Consider the following 21,770-nt stretch of genomic DNA (forward strand, 5'->3'; position numbering starts at 1 on the left):
GGGTGTGGTTAATAAAATGGCGCTTGAAGCATGCAGGCAACTTTAAGACTTATATCTCCACTCTGAGGATCATGTAGTGCGAGAAACAAGCAGGAGCAGACAGGAATATGTTCTTCTAATGGTTGGCTATTTCTTTTTTTGCAGCTTTTTGACTTGGAATGAATATAAGGACGCAAGAATGCCTACTTGGTGCTAAGCACCATGCTATGTAAACATACGCACTGTGGTATCACAGATTATAGGCACGTTAGACACTCTCCCTAAATAATTATCCACTCTTGATATTATTAGTGTGTAATAATAGTATAATTTCCGTATATTTACTAAATTCCCGTATATTTACTACAAACACCAGCCCCTCCTCTCCTATCCTGCAGATATCTGGAAAGTGATAATGTCGCCCCTTTCTGTCTCTCTCCTTCTCCTTCTCTTTGGTGCTTCCTTTGCTCAATTTAATAAAAAATGTCCCCCAGAATCTGTAAGAAGATTAAGTCCACCTCTTTATTGTAATATTTTGTTTTATTGCAGAGTGAGAGTTTGCTTGATAGAGATGATGTACTAGAGTTGACACAGAATGACTGTGACTACAGGGTAGTAATGGGATCCAATGATAATGATCCTGACTTTCTGGACATTTATTTAGAGGGCAACAGGGCAGGCTGGGTAGCTGTAGGTTTTTCATTGGATAGAGCAATGGTAGGTGGTTGCCATTTGTGCTATATATAATGCACATGTTCTATATTGTGGTCAGAGTTAAGTAGATACATCTATCATGCAAGTTTTAGGACAATCATTGTACCAAATTGAGTCAATTCTCTCTGCAGGGTCACTCTGATGTAATGGGTTGCAAACAGGATGAATCTGGTAATGTTGGAGTCATTGATAGTTGGAATGGAGTCAATCCATCACTCGCAAACAAGATAGACCCAAATCAAGAAGGAATGTGTAACTATTCCTCATCTTATGCTGATGGAAAGTTCTCATGCTAGTAAGACAATCTTGTATTTTTACATTTTTAATTTTTGTATTCAGTTTTAGTCGATATTATGGCGTCATTAATGAAGGATTTGATTATGATCTTCACAATCGTTATTATATCCTTCTAGGATGCAGCACCACAAAGAGTATATCAATTTAATGTTATTTCATTAATTATTATTCATGTTTTCCATAGGTGACTTAGATGTTAATTTCCCTTACCACCAGCCAAACTTCCCAGCAATATCAGATTCGATGCTTCATCCGTTTGGAAATGGTACAGACACAGCCAGTGGAAAACCAACCTTTGAAAAGAGAATGATCAGAGCTCATGGTAAGTGATCATTAATACACTTCCCTCTAATGCTAGTCTCTATTCTCCAGGAGTATTAATGGTGATAGCATACCCAGTGTTGCTCCTAACTGCAGTCTTCTTTGCTGCCTGGATGAAGCCAACAATGCCTAAGATGTGGTTCCAGGTTCATCGAGCACTGACTTTAGCTTCTCTGGTTGTTTCACTGACTGCATTTGCTGTTGTTTTCATAGCCAATAAGAACAATCCAACACCTGGCATTATTAACCTTCATGACTGTGTAAGCTCTCACATGATTCTATTCCTAACACAACTATTATCTGCTCTTGCTAACACACACACACACACACTGATGCTGCACATTGCATTCTTCTGTAGGGAACTAAAACTACTCACTTTGCGTTTGGTATAATTGCAGTGTTTCTTCACGTCCTTAATGTAAGTATTATTCATTATTGATTCAATCTTATTGTGCATTCATTCCCTTCATTAGCCTCTCATTGCTATAATTAGATGCAAACCAGACAACCCAAAGTAAGTCAATACCTCATTATTATTATTAAATGATTTATTATACTCACTAGTCGATGGATATTCAATTTGGTTCATGGTGCTGGGATTGGTCTATTGACTGAAATCATTGGATGTTAGTTCACTATAATTACTATTATTATTATTATTTATTATTTATTATTATTATTATTATTAATAGTGATCAACATTGGACTGGGTGCTGCTATATTCCAGACCAACTGTGCCACTGTTAGCAGTACTAATGTCATGCTATGGCTCTATATTGCATGGATAGTCATTGTACTGGGAACCCAGTCCTTCCTCTACATATACTTCACATACAAGGCACTCAGGGGAGAGGGTATGTCACTATTTATTAATCATTACTTTTATGATTTATTATTATTATTATTATTAGTTGATAATGCCCCATTGCTTGTTAAAGTCCTGCTTACTAAAATTATAATACGATCCAGTTATCAAAGTTTGAATGAAGACACCAAAAGTGACCCAGAAGAGTCCAAAGCAGTACGTTACTCTTATAATATTAAGTATCAACTAATGATTTCTTATTTCCAACAGGATAATGTTATACGCTACAGTGTACTCTGCTTCCAGTTAGCCACCACACTGATAATAGCTCTCATTATGATTGTCTTCATTATTGACCTGGACTTTGAGTAGCTATTTTATTGTTATTATTAATAAAATGACAATAACAATTATTATTATTATTTAATGTTATTATTATTTTGCTATCATTCTGGCTTTTTGCTGATTTTTGCTAGCACCTGTTGTTCTGTTAAAGGTCTATTTCTTTAAAACTCTTTTTAATGCTTTGCCGGCAGTATGAGTAGAAGAGACTCTCAGCTTTCGACAATACAGCATTGATATTCATTTTATTAGACAAACTAAAGAATGAAATAGAAATGATATTCAGGGCTTGGCTCAAGTTACATGTGCATGTTCTTACTTGTTCAAGCAGCCGTATATACTAGCAGCATCATTATCAACTGAAACCGACTGCTTGTTCAAAATTAAAATGGCAACACAAATGAACACGTCAAAACTGTACTCTGTATTGACTGTAGCATCAGCTGATCGAACCTCACCATCTTAAAACAACAAACCAACAAATATTATTATTTACTTGTTTATTATTATTTGTTTATTTACCTTCTGCTGCAAATTCTTCAGCTGCTGCTTTATCAAGTTCCTTGAGTGCCCGGTGACTTGAGAGTGTCAAGTAATGACTCGATATTACCTCAAGCAACCGAAGACTGTCTGAGAAACTAAACTCCCTTTTAAAATCTAACAATAGCCACCTAATAATAATAATAATAATAATAATAATAATAATAATAATAATAATAAATTAATAATACTTAACCTGTGACAGAATAGATAATCGTTACATTCTGATTCTTGAAAGAATTTATGTAATTCTTCATCCATTTCTTTTAATAACATTGGGACCAGCACTACAAATAGTTTGATAAATAAATAAATAAGGTTGGTTGCACGTGTAACTTTACATACATATTTTATTCATCATCGTCTCTTCAATGAAGTCGTGTCTCTTAATGTGCATATAATTACAGAACATCCAGTAACTGTCAACCTCAGAGTCCGTCACCACCAGAAACCGAGAGAGGATGTCATTCATCCCCTGACAGTACCCAATGTCTAATGGTTCATGATAAGGTTATAGTAATGGTCTCCTCCTCTTACCTGGATGAAATAAAGCATAAATGTGTAATAACCTGTGGACTTTCCTCAAATTTCTTTTATGACTACAAAATACAATTAAAATATAATAATCAATGATAATGCTAATAATGATCCAGTACCTGAAGTAGTGCATTGTTCGGTCGGTTCTCTTAACGTCTCTCAGTATCACTCGTTTGCTCTTGGGATAGGACCCCATGAGGTCCACTGGCTGTCTCGTTGCATAGACACTGGAGGGGAACTCAAGTATTGCCAATAAAGAGGTACTCTCAGTGTCAAGAGGCGTGGCCATACTGTCCGTCCTTCGTAAGACCTTGTTGCAGTGAGGACAGGTTTCAGGAGTCAGGTGATCAGGGAGGGTGTGGTCAGGATGGGTCTGGTCTGCTGGTTCTTGAGGAGTGGGTGGAGCTTGAGGTATAGACCGGTCCATGAGCGTAACCTGCTCAGCAAAACTATACACCAAAGACTTGACAGCTGGAGAAAAGAAGGTCATTCAAATAATGAAACAAATTTAGGGAGCTAGGTCAATATAACTACAAATGGTAGACTTAAGGGCTCCTAGGGCTAAATACGAGAGACTAAAAGTCTCCTAAACTCCCTCTAGACCCAACAGTAATTCATTATCCAGTACCTTTCTCTTCGGTGTTTTCATCATCTGAACTCAATAGGTACTCCAGTGGGTCTGAGCTGGGCTCTTCATCAGGTAGATTGACTGTTTTATCAAGAACCACCCAACGATCATGTAATGCCTTGTACTTGGCCCTATTCTCTAGATCAATGGTCTTCTGCTCCCTAAATTAATAATAATAATAATAATAATAATAATAATAATAATAATAATAATAATAGCTCACCTGTGGGTTGAGTTGAAAGGATAAATTTGAAATAAAAACTTCCAAATATGAGGACGCCATGAAGCAGTTACCCCTCCTGAGGAAAGAGAACAATACACACTACAATAATGAAGCACTGTATTCATGGTACATGTACTTATGTTGTGGCGAAAGTTTGAACTGATTCCAATCAAAATTGGATTTTTTAGGAATTTTAAAAGTTACCTCAAAATTGTGACTGAGCTATTCTGAGCCCCGCCCACTTTCATTGAGTTGTGGGGTAAATGTGCAATCAGCAGTTAAACAAACAATAATACACAAACAATGGACACTAAACAATTGCACTCCATACCTTCAAATAGTGATTTCCTCAGTTTAGCCTCCTTAACAAGTCTCCCGTCATCATCAAAGAGTGACAGGCACTCCTGGTGCTCCAGGGGAACGTAGCTCTTCCTCTCGGCCTCTTCTTCACCTCCTCTCTCCTCTAATGGCGGCTCGGCCGGAGGCTCTAGCGTTAAGTGAGTCCATGAGTCTTCGTTAAATTCCTCTTCCTCTTTGGTAGCCATTTTGATTTAATAATTAGCCACGCCCTTTACTTGCGCGTTAATTAGAATTTTACAAAACCCCTCCTGCTTTTATTTAACCCTTTTCTCACTATATTAATTTTATAAAGAACTGGGTTTTTAATAAGTCCTTGTGTGTTATATCGATACAATGGCTAGTTCAGAGCAGGACGAGGCCCTCCAGTATTTATTGAGTAAGCTTCAGAGTGATGACGGGTGGTCCTGCGCTAATCTGGCCTGGAATAAGGACAGGCTAACAGTCATTGCTGATCAGTTTTCTAATTTTGATGGAGGAGTGAAGAGCAAGCTCCTCCTCTCATTCCTTGCAATGTCTCCTCGTGTCATTGCCAGCTGTAGGGACGAGATGTTTAAACTCCTCAGGCTAGCTCGACGGTGAGTGGGTGGGTGTGTTCGTTATTTTGATATTAATAGTAGACGTCATTAAAGGAGTGATTATTAATTATTATTAATTAGTGACAGTGATGAGTGGGTGCGGTTATTAGCATCAGTCCTTGGTTCCTTTCCATCTGATCAGCTCATCACATTGGATGATGACTCCACAGCTAGTGATATACTAACAGAGCTGTCGGACACTAGTAAGGACCATTGGGCTACTCCTTCACCTCTAGTAACTCCCTCCCTCTCTCTCTCTCTCCTCCAGTCTCTTCTGTTAATGGTTCCTATTCTTGTCCTCAAGAGTTGTCTTATCTAAGTTCAACTGTTCTTAATGAATATATTAATTACAGTCCAACTAATAGTAATCATTTCAATTTGAGACAAAGACCAAAAACATCTTCTCAATTAAGAACTGACGTACTTCACAGAGGTATTAATTAATTTATTATTATTATTATTATTATTATTATTATTATTATTATTATTAGCTGAGATTGATTATGCTCAAGCTGGTTCATTAATTCGTGATAGAATGCTCCAGAGACAGCCATCAACTGGTCAGTAGTAGCCATTACTCTAAGCTCAGCTCACTCTCCTTCCTTTAGGTTCCAAATCATTCGTCTCATTGCCCCAGAGACTCTCCTCATCTGTTCCCATTAAAACTGGACTAATGCAGAGGAGGCACAGGCAGAAAGGAACTAAAGTACATTTTAAATATTAGAAATATTAATGACCCCCCGGGGCCCCCTCTAGTTATTGGAAATTGATGAAGTACCTTTGGCTGGTCGCAGGAAAAGAAAATCAAGTGGTATGTTAATTAACTATAACTTAATAACTATTAATAACTAGTGCTTGATGTTGATACTCCGACTAACAAGAAACTGGCCACACCCACTGGAGCTAGTCCACTTGTTGCTATGGCAACACCTCCATTAGCGGAGGCCACGCCCACAGAGGGTGGGGCTCCTACCCCAGACTATGCTGCAGCCCTGACCAATGATGATAGCTCAATACAGCCACACCTCTCCTCTTATAGCGGAGGGTTCTTCCCTAGCACTCCTCTATCAGCAAAGTCTCTCTCCTCTCCTTTGAAATCACCCGACAAACCTAAAATTAAACCCGTTAGTGTTTCCATGGCAACTGTTGCTAAGACGCCAGCAAGTGCTGAGTCATCATTTTCAGCTGAAGTGATTCAGTCGATACTAACCAACACTAGCATACAGACCACACCTACTGAGCCACACCCCTCAACTACCACTCAACAGCAAAGCCTCCTTGAGGAGAGACAGAGACTCTTACAGCAAATGACCACACCCACTCAAACCACTAACCCTATTGCGCAACCCGTTGCTAAGCAACCAACAAATCGTCTTAAATTGAGCGTAAGCAGTTATCAAGTAGTTTATTAATTATTCCGTTTCTATAGCGACAGCAATTAGCGGTGGCCCAGGAGATATTTAGGGAGGCTCCTCACTTGAACAAGCAGCAGAAGGCACTGATACTAGCCTTCATGGCTGGATCAAGAGGTAACATACTCTTAACTTTAAATTGAGACTGTATCCACTAGTAGAGGGAGGGATGTCTTTTAAAGTGATACACAAAATGATTATTAGTTTAGTAATGTCTTTCTTTACACAGACAATCCTCTCCCTGGTCATGATGTTATATCATTAAAACTGAATCAGCGCCAGCAGCAGGAGTTCACCACCAGCAGTGAAGGAGAGAAGACCCTCCGGACAGTACAACTGGAAACGATATTTGAGATGAACTACAACACAGGACAATGGAGGAAGCTTCAAGTTAAGAGACCGTTGACATCTTAGTGATAGTCCATGCTGTTTGTTATAAATTATCATGAAAGAAATCAAATAATGACACACCAACAACTAGTGTTTAAGAAATGATAGCACCATTACTAATTCATTCCATGGTGCCATTGTTTTAAGAAGTCAATATAACCTCTGCCTCATGATAGCTAGGGGAGGATGTAATGTGACTGGCTCAGAACTGTATGAATATGAATTACTAATGAGATTTTTAACTATAATAAATTACTGGCAGTAACAACTAGTTAATAATAAGTTATTATTAATGAGTCAATCAGTATCCTGATCAGAATCAGAGTCAGAGTGAATACAATACTTGAGGAATGAGTACTGGGGCCCGTTATTGGTACGGAGAGGGTTCTTCAAAGGATGGACCAACTGGAAACTCATCATTTGAAAGGACTTGATGATACTCTTCCGCTGAGGGTCAGGCAGTGCCACTGGTATGAGGCAATACACCGTGAGGACATTAATACTCTCGGCATAATCTAACAGTGATGTCAAACTAGACAAGAAATAATAATAATAATAATAATAATAATGATTTTAGTTGATTTTCTGTCTTTGGCAGGTTTCAAATTGAGCATGTACACAGAGTGAGTGGTTCAAAATGGCCCGTGGGATTTATTTGGCCAATGATTATTCAACTAGGAAAAGGACCAGCTGTACAATACTTACAATTGAGTGCTGAAAGAGGACAGGTTCTTAGTATCAAGATAAAAGAAGAAGGTATCTTCAACATGAAGGACTCTTAAAGACAGGTTGACCCCACCCTCCTTCCCTCCGGGGGGACAGAGAGAGAACTTGAATACTGAGAAAGACGACTCCTGATCCAAATACAGTGAGTGCTGGAGGAGAGACAGTAACATGAAGCAATGGCTGACAATCAAACATCATGATAATACAACAAGAAACTAGTGCCCACCCACACACAATAATTAATGCACTAACCAGGAGTCGTCTATAAGCTAAATTATCATCATCATCAGCTTCTTCCCCACCCTCTAATGTAAAGTCATCAATACAAATGGTCCAGGAACCACCTTCTGGAACCACTGTGGATATGACTGGAGGGGGCGGGGCTAGGGGTGGAGCATAATTTAATTATGGTAATTAATGGCTATATCACTACCTCTGATCTTTTCTGTAAATTTTGTTTCTCGTTTCGAGGACATCTCGAGTGTTTTTCAAAAACTTGAGGCAACTGGTACTGATTTATTATAAAGTGTTTATTATTAACAATGGCGGCGGGTGCTTCTCTTGAAAGAGGTGTTCTTTTAATGACAGACTGGACTGATCCAGTGAAATACGGGCTCACGTAGCCTGCCAGATTACTACAGACAGATCAAGGTGCAGAATACCTTCCAATAAAGACAGAGCTTCTTTTACAAACAGACACAATTCGCCTTCCTCTGTCTCTGATGCAAGGGCTTAAGTCACGTGATCCTTTGTTTGTTGGATCACGTGATCTCTTGCAAGTTTGAAGGTGTGGCTGGTTCAAGATGGTGGGTTGGAAGCATTAGTTTCTATTATCATTATCATTTTATTTTAATAGAAATTCAGGTTTTGTGGAGACCTAGACTGCCCTGATTGGCTCTTGGCTGAGATCAGTACACTCTCAAAGCTAGTAAACTCTTAATTTTATTATTTTATTCTATTTTTGTTATTTGCAGACATCAATTAAAATGAAACAGCTTTGTGGTGAAGTCCTGAAGGATCTTTTGACTGGAGACCTTAATGTAAGTATACTTATATACAAGTAAATGTGCTCTGTTGAAAGTTTGAACTAATTCTGATTTCAATTTTTCAAGTTACAGCGATTTTAAGAAAATGCCAAAAATCTGAAAAATACCTAAGGCTATAGCCCATGGTTTTTTCCAAAAAATAGCTAAAAAATCACACCCAATTTTTATTACATTTTCTGATACATATTGATGTCCTTATGCTGTGTAGAAAGTTTGAGCTGATTCCGGCTTCAATTTTTCAAGTTACGGCCATTTTAAGAAAATGCCAAAAATCTGAAAAATACCCAAGGCTATAGTCCATGGTTTTTTCCAAAAAATGGCTCCAAAATCATCCCAAATTTTTATTACATTTTCTGATACATATTGATGTCCTTATGCTGTGTAGAAAGTTTGAGCTGATTCCGGCTTCAATTTTTCAAGTTACAACTATTTTAAGAAAATGCCAAAAATCTGAAAAATACCCAAGGCTATAGTCCATGGTTTTTTCCAAAAAATGGCTCCAAAATCACTCCAAATTTTTATTACATTTTCTGATACATATTGATGTCCTTATGCTGTGTAGAAAGTTTGAGCTGATTCCGGCTTCAATTTTTCAAGTTACAACTATTTTAAGAAAATGCCAAAAATCTGAAAAATACCCAAGGCTATAGTCCATTTAAATCGGGTCATCACCCTCAAATCTCATTGAAAAAGATACGGTAATTTACATGGTTTTTTCCAAAAAATGGCCAAAAAATCACCCCAAATTTTTATTACATTTTCTAATACATATTGACATCCTAATGCTGTGTAGAAAGTTTGAGCTGATTCCGACTTCAATTTTTCAAGTTACAGCCATTTTAAGAAAATGCCAAAATTTTGAAAATACCAAGGCTATAGCCCATGGTTTTTTTCCAAAAAATGGCCAGAAAATCACCCCAAATTTTTATTACATTTTCTAATACATATTGACATCCTTATGCTGTGTAGAAAGTTTGAGCTGATTCCGACTTCAATTTTTCAAGTTACAGCCATTTTAAGAAAATGCCAAAATTTTGAAAATACCCAAGGCTATAGCCCATGGTTTTTTTCCAAAAAATGGCCAGAAAATCACACCAAATTTTTATTACATTTTCTGATACATATTGATGTCCTTATGCTGTGTAGAAAGTTTGAGCTGATTCCGGCTTCAATTTTTCAAGTTACAACTATTTTAAGAAAATGCCAAAATTTTGAAAATACCAAGGCTATAGCCCATGGTTTTTTTCCAAAAAATGGCCAGAAAATCACACCAAATTTTTATTACATTTTCTGATACATATTGATGTCCTTATGCTGTGTAGAAAGTTTGAGCTGATTCCGACTTCAATTTTTCAAGTTACGGCCATTTTAAGAAAATGCCAAAATTTTGAAAATACCCAAGGCTATAGCCCATGGTTTTTTCCAAAAAATGGCCAAAAAATCACACCCAATTTTTATTACATTTTCTGATACATATTGATGTCTAAAGTTCTAATTGTTATGTTTTATGTGTTTTATAGTATGAACAAGTAGAGAAGTGGACTTCAGCAAGATATGGTAATAATAATAGTCTGTGTGTTGTTATTATTATTATTATTATTATTATTATTATTATTATTATTATTATTATTATTATTATTATTATTATTATTATTGTTATAATTACTTTATTTAGAGGAGTCCGATATCAAAGCAGCTGTTGCAGCATTAGCTTTTATAATGTCGAGTGCAGCAAAGTTCAATGTTGATAGTGACTCACTTGGTAATGAACTACAGCAGCTGGGGCTGCCTAAAGGTACAGGAGGGCCAGTGGGTGTGGCTAATAATATCAATAATGATAGAGAATGTTGGGTCTTTGTGTAAAGTGTACTCTGAGAGTTTAGTCCAGCTCCAGGACTCACTGAAGGGAAGGAGTTTAAGAGGTTAGGAATGAGATAAAGTTTTACCTGATTACCCGTAGAAATTTTATCCTTAAAGTTTACAAATTAGATTCAGTGGATTGGAGAGTTGACTATATACTGAGCTCAAGTAGTTTGCAAGTATGAATATTAATGAGTAATTAATTAATTCATTGATTGATTGATTAGGATATTAATGAACCATCGGTTCAATTAAAACTAACCTCCACAGCTGGTGATTCACTGGCATTCAGCGTTGATGGAGACCAGTTTCGTGTATTACTTAAAGGTGAGGTTTTAATCATTTAAAAATAATTATCATTAATTTAAATTTGAAGATTTAAAACAAGCTCGACAGTTAATGGAAAATCTTTAATTGTTACTGAATATTATAATTAATTAATTAGTTAATTAATTGGGTGTGGTTATTAATATTAATAATGTCATTGTGTTAATAATGTTGTTGTTTCATTGACTGCTCCTCCTCTTCTTCTCTTTATTGTTTTTGTTTTTCTTATTTTTATTATACAAACAAACACGCAAACAAACAATAACAAGACAACGAATCCTATAAACAAATAGCAATAATTGTCAACATAATTTACATAATTAATTAGTTACCTGTTGTCCCCATTAATACAGGAACCCCTACTGTGAAACTTCCACGAGAATATTTTATAATGTCATGTAGTACATTTGCTTGTGTTTTATTGATGGCTCCAACCTGTGTATCAATAGTCAACATTAGTATAAGTTAAGAGTTCCTTACATTAACAATATAGAACAAAGGGTAGTACGTTAGCTCCTTGAGATATCTTAATTGTCTATTTTAAATTAAAATGATATTAATTGAACTACATTTATTGCTACTAACATGAATTCTTCCCTTTGCTTCATTTCAACGTTCACTTGAAGTTTTTTTGCTGCTTTAACTGTTGTACCTGTGATCTAAAATATATTATTTGATTATTATTATTATTAATTATTATTTATTATTATTGTTATTACTGGTTCTACGTTCAGGTATGAATCATGTACACTCTTGTTTGGGTGTAGTCCAGTTATATTTGTGACGAGTTGTGGGTCTCCATCTAAAAAGTGTGGCTTGCTGATAAAGAAAGGAGCATCTAAAATAAAGAATAGATCCATAACTCTTGTAGCAGGGTCCTTACTGAATGGTTCTATAGCTGATACATTGTATAGTCCATTGGGACCGTTGGGGTAGTACCCTGGGTCAATATTTGAAGTGTTCAGTGCTTCAGTAGGAAGTATGAACCGATAGCTCAGCAGATCATAGATATACTCATCACTTTCATATGAGAAATAAGCTGACCTTGGTATGATCATAATCAGTGGTTTATGATTATAGTGTGTTTTATGTACCTCTCAAAATCATCAGTAAAAGCTGTTAGTGTGTCATTCCTTGATACATTGCTGTGGAACACTACAGCATCAGTTCCATTGATCATTCTTGCAGTAGCTGTGCCCCATTCAGATATATCAGTCATTCCATTCCATATATAGAAGTTGCTCCTAATGGCCGAGTCATTCTTTCCTACAATAATTAATGTATGATCAGGCTGTGGCTAGTAACAATTGTACCTGTGTATATTACATTATACTCATAGACCTTTTCTCTAGTCTATTGAATATAATAAATAAAATTAATTCACAAATATTATTGGTTATACTTCAAGTGAGAAGTTTGCCATAGGCAGTAGAGTTGGATCTAACTCATGGACTAGTTTAAAAAGTGGATCTTCGTAGCCCCAGAGTATCTCATCCACTGTTTTACTGACGAACAATGGCTCTATATCAAGCAACTCGTTAATCCAATCACCACTTCTGAATATATCATCAAGGACTTGTTTCCATTCTTTGTATTTTGGATTGTCCTCGATATCCTCCAGCAACTTTAGCAAACCCTGCATGTACATGTACATGTATAGATTAGTCATGTATCTTCCTTGGGTTGTGTCTTACCAGTAGAGGAACATTAATTGTAGTTACTGTAGTTGAGTATGGATCCATCACTGATAGATCATCAGTGTAGAGTATTGTTCTTTTATAACTTAAGAGTGTTTCATCTTTGTTCCAGTACTCGTCCTCATTAGTGACTTCCTTCCTAACAATAATAAAATAAGAAATATCCTGTAGTATAAATGCACTTGATGCTGTAATTTTAAGCAACAAATGGACACGTTTAATAACATTGACGTAAGCTTATTTCTTACAGATATGTGAACGGTCCAATCTCCTCTACATTAGGGGCAGCTCCTTCATACTGAATCTCGTCAGGATTGGTTATATTAAAATAATAAATGTTGTAGATTTCAGGTGGTTGTTTCAACCAAATTGGTGTCATTGGTGAGCTTTTTGTTAACGATAATTCCTACATAAATAATAATAATAACATTGATGATAATAATAACAATAATAAGACCCTTACCTTGTTAAAAATGTAAAAGAATATTTGATTTTTATAATAATACACAACTCCTAATCCAGCAACCAGTAATGTACCAAGTACTAGTAATACTACTCCAGTCCAGCAACAGCAAGACTTTGAACACCTTCTTTTCTTTTGTCTTTGTGGCCTTCCATTAACTTGATGATCTGCAGTAATGCTGCCCCCTTCATCATGACTGGCTACTGGTTCAGTCCTTACTTCAGCCATAGCACTATCAAAGAGAGAGAGGGAGGTATAGGGCTGGGTGGATTATTGGTGTTGAGTTAGCATTATCTCATCTCCCTGGACATGAATACACTCAGTTCAGGACACTACACACACTGATAACTGATAGAATCAACTGGTTAGACTAGATACTGGAACAAGCACATTTACTAAACTTTAAGCCCAGCATACACTATGCAACAACAACTTGCTGCCTGGAGCTTGCAACATGTGGCATGAAATAGAAAACAGTTCTATCTCATGCAACATGTTGCAAGCTCCATTGACTCCTGTATAAACTGTCTTGCATGCAACAAGTAGTCTATGCTGGGCTTTAGCATCATCATTGATAATAATAATAATAATAATAATAATAATAATAATAATAATAATAATACAATCCACACCACAAAGTCCTCTTAAAATTATATTATACAGTAAAGAATCCAGTCAAATTCTTTGTAATGATAATGATAATAATTTAGTCTGTTAAGCTGTGAAGTGCTTGGATTACATCTCCCATGTGTTCCCTCAAGCTTCTTTCAGCTGCAACTTTTGATATTTCTAATTCACGAACCTAATAATAATAATAATAATAATAATAATAATAATAATAATAATAATAATAATAATCTATTCTGATATTTTAAAACTTACAATTAATTCTACATCATCTTTCTTAATGACAACCTTAGCCAACTCTCTTTCCTTTTGGCTCTTGATGGATTTATCTTTAATTATCTCTGATACAGCCTATTAACAATGACTCGGGCAAGGCTTCACGAACACCAATACCTTTCTTATAGTGTCTCCGGATATTTCCTTCTCTTCTACATAATCAGTCACCTTATCGAGATGAACTGCTTCCTTTAGATCGTGTTTCTTTAGCTGTCCAGGAGCGGAACCTCTTTCCTCTATGGATCCTTCTATCAGTTCTTCTGGATCGACATTGGCGGCCATTTTAACTATAGTCAATCCGTATACTAGTAGTGTAACGGAAAATGTTTTTTTTTAGTAGGGGAAGGAATGTGAAAATTGATCTATTTTTCTCCGTATACTCAGCCATTATATTTAATAAGCGAATTAATGAGCAGTAGGCGGAGCTTTTAATTAAATTCCGTATATCTTTAGTGTAACGGAAAATGCTTTTTTTCAATAGGGGAAGGAATGAGAAAATGAACTTTTTCTATTTCCGTATACTCTTCCATTTGACAGTACAGTTCTAAGCCACACCCACTAATCAAAATGGCGTGTAACGGCCTCCACCTTTTGTGATCATTTTGTTGTGTCAGCAGGGAAGAGAAGGTGACCCTGCCTTGCTTATATAACGACTCCACCTTTTAATAAAGACCGTCTCTCTCTCTCTTTCTGTCTTCTTCTCTCTTTCCTTTATACTCCCAACACTCATTTTGGTATCTCTTCGGGCGTGTACCAACTAGAATGTGAGCGACTACCCGTCCCTCACTCCTAGTTATTCTTATCCGCTGTCTCTTTATTCGTCTTGTCTTTATATTGTGTCTCTGTCAGTCAGTCCGTGGTATTTATTGTTGATATGGAGAGATCCTCTTCTAATCCTGAATATGTAACAGTACCTCCTCCCGTTTCTGTTCCTCCTGTCATTATAGAGACAGTCTTACCTCAACCTTCTCCCCCCTCTTCCCTCCCTCCTCCTCCTCCTCCCATTGATGGTTCCACTGAATGGACTCAGCCCACTGGCTCCGAGTCTGTAAAGCTTTTTGTTGGTCAGGTTCCGAAGCATTTTGAAGAGGAAGATTTGCGGCCATATTTAGAACAATATGGTCCAATAGGAGAACTCCTGATACTGAGGCATAAAGCAACCAGACAACATAAAGGTATTGGACTTTGTTGTTGTTTATTTGTTTGTTTATTTGTTTGTTTGTTGGTACGTCGTAGGATGTGCTTTTGTCACATACTTATCACGAGAATCTGCTGAACTAGCCCAAAGAGAACTCCATGATAAAGTTATACTACCAACAGTAAGAGAGAGAGAGAGAGGGGGGAGAGAGAGGTTATGCATATTGTTAAAGTAGGCAGTGTTACCTATTAATAACTGTCCTACTACATTGTTTATAAAGTACTGCCTTCATGAAATATTAACACTTCTACTGCATACACTAACTCATTAATATTCATGAGTCTATACCTCATTATTTATTCATAGATGACACGCCCACTACAAGTCAACGCTGCCGGCACCAAACAAGGTAACGATTTATTATTATCATTATTGATTTATTTGTTATTATTTATTATTTTTAGAAGAGTTGCGTAAAGTTTTTGTTGGTATGTTAAGCAAGACTATTGATGAGAGTCATGTCCGCTCCATGTTCGAGAGGTTTGGTCACATTGAGGAGCTGACGGTTCTTAAAGATAAAGATGGATACAGCAGAGGATGTGCCTTTATAAAGTTCTCGTCAAGACAAGAAGCACAATCAGCCATTAATGAGATGCATGGAAGTGAAATAATGGCAGTAAGAGACAGCATTACAATGATCTGTACTGCCTGTTAGCTAATTATTGAAAAATTTAATCAAAAAAAGAAATTTCAGATTACACGATTGTACTGTAAAATGCCTATTGAGAGGATTTGGGAGAATTTGCTGTTTTGTATAATATAATAGTGTTTGTGTTATTCAAATAAATGTTATTAATATTGTTAATATTGTTATTATTATTATTATTATTATTATTAATGCACAGGGTGCCAGTAACCCTCTGGTAGTTAAATATGCCGACACTGAGAGAGAGAGACATGCTCGGAAGATGCAGAAGGCGATGCAACAGTTTGCGGAACTCTCTCTGAACCCTGTCTTCCAAGTACTGCCACACCCTCAGTTTTTTAACCCCATAGTGTATGCACAGGTAAGTATTATAAATAATTCTACACGTACATGTACATGTACATGTATATTATATTTCATTATATTATTAGTTGATGCAGCAGCAGTCTCCGTTATTATCCGGAGCCACGCCCACCCTATCCCCCGGAGGTCTATATTCACCAGCTCCTCACACGTTACTGTCTCCCTCATCTCCAACTCACGTTCCAAGGTAACCTTATTAATTAGTGGGTGTGGTCATTGTATTAATCACTAGTCCTATTGGTTCCTCTCATGCCGGTGCTACTGGTACTGGTACAACGGCTATTGGGTCGCCCGGTGGCCTGCACCATGGACTGGCACCTGGTGGAATGGGCGGACCTCATACAACTGGACTCTCTCATAACGGACTCCATGGAGCCTCCAGTGAACACATCCACAGTCCTTTACAAAGGTACCCTATACTGTACCAGACTAATGGTCATCTGGGATTACTTTTTAAATATTGCAAATGTTCTAATTTTAATTGGAATCTGCTCAAACTTTCTACACAACATTAGTACATGTTCATGTGCCTATTCATGTTAATTGTTAATTCTCACGTTTGTTAATTATGGTGAGTATTGACTGACTTTAATGATCACCAAAAGTTGCTGATTTGTTCTAAGTACATGCACAGTATAGAGCAGAGACCTCCACTTAACAGACAGCACTTAATCCTTATTGTATAGAATAACCTACACTTCTACCACTTCTTTCCATTATTAATTTATTATTATTATTATTATTATTATTATTATTATTATTATTATCGTTAGTCCATTACACGGTTTCTCTGGTTATGGTCTTCCTTATTCGTTTGCTAATCCGTCAACGTTTGGTGTCCCCTCACCTACTCCTCCTCCTCCCCTACCCTCCTCACAGAAGGAAGGGCCTGAAGGTTGCAATCTGTTCATCTATCACCTGCCCCAGGACTATGGGGACCAGGAGCTAGTGAACCTGTTTGGACAGTACGGCCATATTGTTAGTGCTAAGGTCTACGTTGATAAGAACACTCAACAGAGCAAGTGTTTTGGTAAATAATAGTATCATTTAATTCATTTAACTGATTATTATCACCTATACACTCACTTGCAGGTTTTGTGAGTTATGACAACCCTCAGTCTGCCAGTACTGCTATATTTGGACTCAATGGGCTGGAGATTGGACACAAGCGGCTAAAAGTGGAACACAAAAAACCAAAAGAAAGAAAACATCAGAATTATTAATACCACCACCATGTGAGTTGAACCCTGTATGGTCAGTATGAACTGTAAAGTGTTCCATTGTCTGGTGTATGTGTGCCAGTTGAGTTGGAATTAACAGTTTCTCAAATTCCTTGTCTCCATGGTAACAGGTCACTATATACAGTTCATGTTTCATGATTTGCAGATCACGTTAGAGCAGTTTAGAATTGATGTAGTTTGCAATTCAGGAAAAGTTTGAGATTCTTCTATTGTGTTGATGCCAAGACCTGTGTGTGTGTGTGTGTGTGTGTAATTTTTAACATTTTAAACATTTTTAATGTTTTTCTTTTTTCTTTTTGTAGCATTGTGTGCTTAGCAAGAGAAGCTATTTAAACTATATTAATTTATTATTATTATTATTATTATTATTACTATGTTGCTCTGTCGATTGTCAATTTTATGCCATTGTGTAGAAATAGTCGCCTGATTTTTCTATTTTATTTTATTTCATTTTGTGTTATTTTTTTAGATCCAGAATCTTCTGTATTATTAATAATATTAATTATTAATTATATATTATTATTATTATTTAATCACTTCATGTTTTGACTTAGTGGAGAGAAAAGAAAAATATTTTGTAACTCACTCAATACATACCGTAATAATTCTAATTAATGGGAGAAAAATTTTACAACAATACCGTATAGCTTTTTAATTATTTGAGGCGAAAATATTTCTTTTAGAAGTGCAAGTAGAAAAGAGAGAATCATGTCTTTTATCCCAGTTGCTCCTGGTTGCCATTTTCCTATTCAAAACTTACCCTACGGTATATTCTCCACTGCCAGTAACGTGAGAAAATTGAATTGCAATAAATATAATAATAATTATTATTAATTAGAATACTCCACGCGTGGGTGTGGCTATTGGTGATCAAATATGTGATTTGTCACAAGTCTCCAGTTATTTCACCGGCCCCCTGCTGGGGGGAGAGAGGGCGGCGACCATATTTAATGAATCGTCTCTCAATTCCTTCATGTCACTGGGTAGACCAGCCTGGTCTGAAGCTAGGTCCACTCTACAGAGACTCCTCTCCGCTAATGAAGTAATTAATATTCATTGTCTTTGATTAATTAATTATTTATAGGGTGCTTTAAGGGACAATCCTTTGAGGAATACGTAAGTAATTAATGAGTGGGCGGAGCTCACCAGATAATAATAATAATTATTATTATTATTGTAAATTAGTGCTTTTGTTCCAATGTCTGAAGCTGCAATGTACCTACCAGCAAACATTGGTCAGTAATTGATGTACACACACTACTGCTACCATCCTCTCTCTCTCCCTCCCTCTCCTTCTCCCTCTCCAGGTGATTACACTGATTTCTACTCTTCAAAAGAGCATGCCACTAATGTTGGTACTATGTTCCGTGGGCCGGAGAATGCTCTCATGCCAAACTGGCTCCACCTACCAGTTGGGTATCACGGGCGTGCCTCGTCTGTTGTTGTATCAGGGACTCCTATTAGGAGACCCAATGGACAGACACGCCCTGACCCAGGTAAGGGAGGGTCTGCCTATTAACTTGATAATTAATTAATAGATAAACCTCCTGTGTTTGGTCCATGCAAACTGATGGATATTGAACTGGAAATGGTAATAGTTATATTAATAATAATAATAATTATTATTATTATTAATAGGCATATTTTATTGGTCCTGGTAATTCCCAAGGTGATCCAATACCAGTGGACAAAGTTGATGATCATTTGTTTGGTACATGATGATATGCTGCAATGATATACTTATCCAACATACTGTCCCTCCTCTCTTGATGCAGGTATGGTACTAATGAATGATTGGAGTGCTAGGGACATTCAAAAGTGGGAGTACGTTCCTCTCGGCCCGTTCCTTGCTAAGAACCTTGGCACCTCAATATCTCCCTGGGTTGTGACCATGGACGCTCTCAAACCTTTTATATGTGAGAACCCAGTACAGGTAATGTATACCAGTATTGCTATTATTATTATTTTTATTATTATTATTATTATTATTATTATTATTATTATTATTATTATTTTTATTATTATTATTATTATTATTATTATTATTATTATTATTGTGCTGCTGTTTTCATTCTCATTCTAAAGGATCCCGTTCCATTCCCATACCTGAGACATTCTGATCCATTCTCATTTGATATTAATCTTGAGGTCGGACTCAAAAGTATTCCATTAATTAATTAATTAATTAATTAATTAATTATTAATTATTTTAGCTGCTAGTATGTCTACTCCAACTAATATTTGCAAATCAAACTTTAAAGTACTTAATGCATTTACATCACTACATGACATGACTATCATATTCAATTATAATAATTATCAATAGTATCTCTATTGGACTATCAAGCAGCAGATAGCTCACCACACTATCACCGGCTGCAACCTCAGGCCGGGGGACCTTATTGCTTCAGGGACCATCAGTGGGAAGGTGAGACTAATTGAAGTGGGTGGGTTAGTGGGTGTGGTCTTTATAGACTCCTGATTCCTATGGATCAATGCTTGAGCTCTCCTGGAAAGGAACTAAACCAATTCAACTTGAGAATGGAGAAACTAGAAAATTCTTACAAGTAATACTGCATTCAGCATCAGTATACGTACGTGTACATGTACTTATGTTGTGTAACAAGTTTGAGCTGATTCCGATCAAATTTGGATTTTTACAACTTTATAAAGTTGCTCCAAAATTGGGTAAAAGTCCCTGTACTATAGTACAGGGATTTTGGCCAAGCTTTACCAAAATTGAAAAGTAGAGAATTCTCCATTTTCATAACATTTCCTGACACATGTACTTATAATCTATAGGATGGTGATGAGGTGGTTATTTCTGGTTATTGTAAAGCTCATGATCATTTGGTTGGTTTTGGTGAATGTACTGGAACCATTCTACCGGCTCATAACTGACCACACCTACAAACTGATCCGCCTACTTTCTAACTGTGATCAAGTTTGTTTGATTATTACAAAAATAATAATAAAATATTAATAACTATTGAATAACTAGTTTTCTCTTCTCAGCCCCCACTCTGTCACTTTACGCTGTGCCGTTGCCATGACGATCATACTAGTTCCATTAGCTAAGAAGCTCCTAATAGTTCCTGGTACTATTCCTCTGTACAGACCAACCACACCTCCTCTTTCTTTAACGACCAATCGCATTCTCTGTATCAATGATAAGTCTTTATTGCCATAGCCTCCTTGAATCTGTGATTTCATGTATTCGAATGGCCAGACTACCCACCAAGCAAAAGTTGCTGCGAATCCGGAGACAATGAAAGGTCCGAGGATAGGAATATTGAAGAGGTGAGGGTTCCTCCTCCTATTGTGGTCGATGATGATGAAGTAGGTACACATTAGTCCGACTGTTCTCAGCCAGGTGACCCCAAATCCTTTATAAACTTGTCCTAGTCTCCATTCTTGCTGGGTCTGTCGTCTTATCTTGGCATATTCAAGTGGAGTCTCTATAATAGCACGGACTGTGGAGCCGCAGAGTCCTCCAATGACGACACGATGCTGTAGCCCACAAGTAAAATGAATCTCTCTTTTACCAAACGTGTCATATTTGTCAAGGTAAGTGTAGACCCCCTCAAACACAGCAAACTGAGCTGATCTGAATATACCAGAGCCCATCAAAGGTGGCAGACAGCCTTTATACAGCCCACGTATTCCCTGAGTCTGGAGTGTCTTTATGAAGGAGGAGTACATACTTGATGACTCAAAACCTTTCTGAGCCTGCATCTTTGTCTTGATGGTGTCAAAGGGATGGCCCACAGCTACACTGGTAGTACCATACAGTACACCTACCCCTAGACCTATTAGTCCTTCTCTCCACCAAGAGGTTCTCTTTTCATTGTGTGTCATTATTATCACACTTTAGCACTCACTTCAGTTAGTTGTACTGTGGGTATGGCTATTTGTTCTGGGGGTGCGGCTGGTTGAGATTTTGTGGTTATCAGCCATACCTCAACTAAACCACAAAAATAATACGAATTTTCAGTATTATTATTAATAATCATCAGCACTATTTATCATTATCTATTTCTCTTGCACTTCAGAGAACTGTATTTCAAACCTATTGTAATTGCTCAAAATGAATCGATGATAAATTTAATCTATAATAGATCTAATGCCCACATCTTTAATGAATCCAAGCAAGCACTGCACTGTTATATAACTATTA

The 21,770-nt window shown here is 36.8% G+C and overlaps 10 protein-coding genes across 12 annotated transcripts in view; 5 read left to right on the forward strand and 5 right to left on the reverse strand.

Annotated features, from left to right (window-relative positions):
* LOC105313742 (putative ferric-chelate reductase 1) overlaps nucleotides 1-2,628 on the forward strand; it is a 3,426-nt gene extending 798 nt beyond the window's left edge. Inside the window, exons 1-12 of one of the 3 annotated variants that reach the window (XM_019999819.1) lie at nucleotides 288-478; nucleotides 529-696; nucleotides 825-988; nucleotides 1,033-1,124; nucleotides 1,175-1,312; nucleotides 1,363-1,571; nucleotides 1,670-1,729; nucleotides 1,785-1,825; nucleotides 1,876-1,937; nucleotides 2,004-2,165; nucleotides 2,223-2,332; nucleotides 2,387-2,628. In XM_019999819.1, coding sequence (XP_019855378.1) covers nucleotides 395-478; nucleotides 529-696; nucleotides 825-988; nucleotides 1,033-1,124; nucleotides 1,175-1,312; nucleotides 1,363-1,571; nucleotides 1,670-1,729; nucleotides 1,785-1,825; nucleotides 1,876-1,937; nucleotides 2,004-2,165; nucleotides 2,223-2,332; nucleotides 2,387-2,488 — 1,392 coding nt within the window. In that variant the 5' untranslated portion in view covers nucleotides 288-394 and the 3' untranslated portion in view covers nucleotides 2,489-2,628. Of the gene's footprint in view, nucleotides 1-287; nucleotides 479-528; nucleotides 697-824; nucleotides 989-1,032; nucleotides 1,125-1,174; nucleotides 1,313-1,362; nucleotides 1,572-1,669; nucleotides 1,730-1,784; nucleotides 1,826-1,875; nucleotides 1,938-2,003; nucleotides 2,166-2,222; nucleotides 2,333-2,386 lie in introns of those variants that run through there. The other 2 variants (XM_019999820.1, XM_019999821.1) reach the window with 2 other exon arrangements.
* On the reverse strand, nucleotides 2,487-4,961 carry LOC100640505 (TBC1 domain family member 15-like). The gene is made up of 10 exons (XM_011407407.2): nucleotides 4,718-4,961; nucleotides 4,387-4,462; nucleotides 4,164-4,324; nucleotides 3,655-4,006; nucleotides 3,536-3,597; nucleotides 3,344-3,490; nucleotides 3,195-3,285; nucleotides 2,981-3,129; nucleotides 2,778-2,919; nucleotides 2,487-2,715 (listed from the first exon to the last, which is right to left on the reverse strand). Exons 1-10 carry the CDS (start codon nucleotides 4,929-4,931, stop codon nucleotides 2,607-2,609), a joined length of 1,503 nt encoding a protein of 500 aa, XP_011405709.2. The 5' UTR covers nucleotides 4,932-4,961; the 3' UTR covers nucleotides 2,487-2,606.
* Nucleotides 4,962-4,992: 31 nt separating this feature from the next.
* Nucleotides 4,993-7,277, forward strand: LOC105313743 (negative elongation factor A-like). Its single transcript, XM_019999818.1, has 9 exons — nucleotides 4,993-5,321; nucleotides 5,403-5,524; nucleotides 5,590-5,754; nucleotides 5,813-5,881; nucleotides 5,930-6,027; nucleotides 6,078-6,132; nucleotides 6,174-6,706; nucleotides 6,751-6,850; nucleotides 6,963-7,277. The coding sequence occupies exons 1-9, from the start codon at nucleotides 5,080-5,082 to the stop codon at nucleotides 7,145-7,147; spliced, it is 1,569 nt and encodes a 522-aa protein (XP_019855377.1). The 5' UTR covers nucleotides 4,993-5,079; the 3' UTR covers nucleotides 7,148-7,277.
* Nucleotides 7,278-7,340: 63 nt separating this feature from the next.
* On the reverse strand, nucleotides 7,341-8,587 carry LOC100638862 (uncharacterized). The gene is made up of 4 exons (XM_003388533.3): nucleotides 8,283-8,587; nucleotides 8,102-8,232; nucleotides 7,829-7,998; nucleotides 7,341-7,655 (listed from the first exon to the last, which is right to left on the reverse strand). Exons 1-4 carry the CDS (start codon nucleotides 8,323-8,325, stop codon nucleotides 7,421-7,423), a joined length of 579 nt encoding a protein of 192 aa, XP_003388581.1. The 5' UTR covers nucleotides 8,326-8,587; the 3' UTR covers nucleotides 7,341-7,420.
* LOC100640631 (COMM domain-containing protein 4-like) lies at nucleotides 8,586-11,239 on the forward strand. The gene is made up of 9 exons (XM_011407396.2): nucleotides 8,586-8,655; nucleotides 8,706-8,777; nucleotides 8,824-8,889; nucleotides 10,416-10,452; nucleotides 10,571-10,690; nucleotides 10,737-10,817; nucleotides 10,873-10,934; nucleotides 10,983-11,082; nucleotides 11,132-11,239. The coding sequence occupies exons 1-9, from the start codon at nucleotides 8,653-8,655 to the stop codon at nucleotides 11,167-11,169; spliced, it is 579 nt and encodes a 192-aa protein (XP_011405698.1). The 5' UTR covers nucleotides 8,586-8,652; the 3' UTR covers nucleotides 11,170-11,239.
* Nucleotides 11,204-13,547, reverse strand: LOC105313744 (lysosome membrane protein 2-like). Its single transcript, XM_011407409.2, has 12 exons — nucleotides 13,243-13,547; nucleotides 13,028-13,185; nucleotides 12,777-12,918; nucleotides 12,485-12,718; nucleotides 12,396-12,435; nucleotides 12,177-12,348; nucleotides 11,966-12,126; nucleotides 11,802-11,920; nucleotides 11,668-11,741; nucleotides 11,563-11,617; nucleotides 11,415-11,517; nucleotides 11,204-11,361 (listed from the first exon to the last, which is right to left on the reverse strand). Exons 1-12 carry the CDS (start codon nucleotides 13,468-13,470, stop codon nucleotides 11,237-11,239), a joined length of 1,611 nt encoding a protein of 536 aa, XP_011405711.2. The 5' UTR covers nucleotides 13,471-13,547; the 3' UTR covers nucleotides 11,204-11,236.
* A 334-nt stretch (nucleotides 13,548-13,881) lies between these two features.
* On the reverse strand, nucleotides 13,882-14,457 carry LOC100638990 (huntingtin-interacting protein K-like). Its single transcript, XM_003388534.3, has 3 exons — nucleotides 14,263-14,457; nucleotides 14,125-14,220; nucleotides 13,882-14,044 (listed from the first exon to the last, which is right to left on the reverse strand). The coding sequence occupies exons 1-3, from the start codon at nucleotides 14,425-14,427 to the stop codon at nucleotides 13,949-13,951; spliced, it is 357 nt and encodes a 118-aa protein (XP_003388582.1). The 5' UTR covers nucleotides 14,428-14,457; the 3' UTR covers nucleotides 13,882-13,948.
* A 313-nt stretch (nucleotides 14,458-14,770) lies between these two features.
* On the forward strand, nucleotides 14,771-18,151 carry LOC100639116 (CUGBP Elav-like family member 3-B). The gene is made up of 10 exons (XM_003388535.3): nucleotides 14,771-15,320; nucleotides 15,382-15,464; nucleotides 15,650-15,692; nucleotides 15,748-15,959; nucleotides 16,189-16,350; nucleotides 16,421-16,539; nucleotides 16,585-16,761; nucleotides 17,126-17,382; nucleotides 17,445-17,587; nucleotides 17,896-18,151. Exons 1-9 carry the CDS (start codon nucleotides 15,020-15,022, stop codon nucleotides 17,573-17,575), a joined length of 1,485 nt encoding a protein of 494 aa, XP_003388583.1. The 5' UTR covers nucleotides 14,771-15,019; the 3' UTR covers nucleotides 17,576-17,587; nucleotides 17,896-18,151.
* Nucleotides 18,152-18,247: 96 nt separating this feature from the next.
* Nucleotides 18,248-20,587, forward strand: LOC100639242 (fumarylacetoacetase-like). The gene is made up of 13 exons (XM_003388536.3): nucleotides 18,248-18,382; nucleotides 18,432-18,635; nucleotides 18,678-18,709; nucleotides 18,779-18,828; nucleotides 18,901-19,089; nucleotides 19,132-19,184; nucleotides 19,232-19,304; nucleotides 19,369-19,526; nucleotides 19,679-19,754; nucleotides 19,807-19,853; nucleotides 19,920-20,021; nucleotides 20,068-20,160; nucleotides 20,396-20,587. The coding sequence occupies exons 1-13, from the start codon at nucleotides 18,302-18,304 to the stop codon at nucleotides 20,492-20,494; spliced, it is 1,257 nt and encodes a 418-aa protein (XP_003388584.1). The 5' UTR covers nucleotides 18,248-18,301; the 3' UTR covers nucleotides 20,495-20,587.
* LOC100637471 (mitochondrial substrate carrier family protein S-like) lies at nucleotides 20,534-21,711 on the reverse strand. Its single transcript, XM_003388522.2, has one exon. It carries the CDS (start codon nucleotides 21,449-21,451, stop codon nucleotides 20,591-20,593), a length of 861 nt encoding a protein of 286 aa, XP_003388570.1. The 5' UTR covers nucleotides 21,452-21,711; the 3' UTR covers nucleotides 20,534-20,590.
* Nucleotides 21,712-21,770: the final 59 nt, after the last annotated feature.

Source organism: Amphimedon queenslandica, unplaced genomic scaffold (genome assembly GCF_000090795.2).
Source record: "Amphimedon queenslandica unplaced genomic scaffold, v1.1 AMPQUscaffold_13236, whole genome shotgun sequence".
In the NCBI taxonomy this organism is placed as follows: domain Eukaryota; kingdom Metazoa; phylum Porifera; class Demospongiae; order Haplosclerida; family Niphatidae; genus Amphimedon; species Amphimedon queenslandica.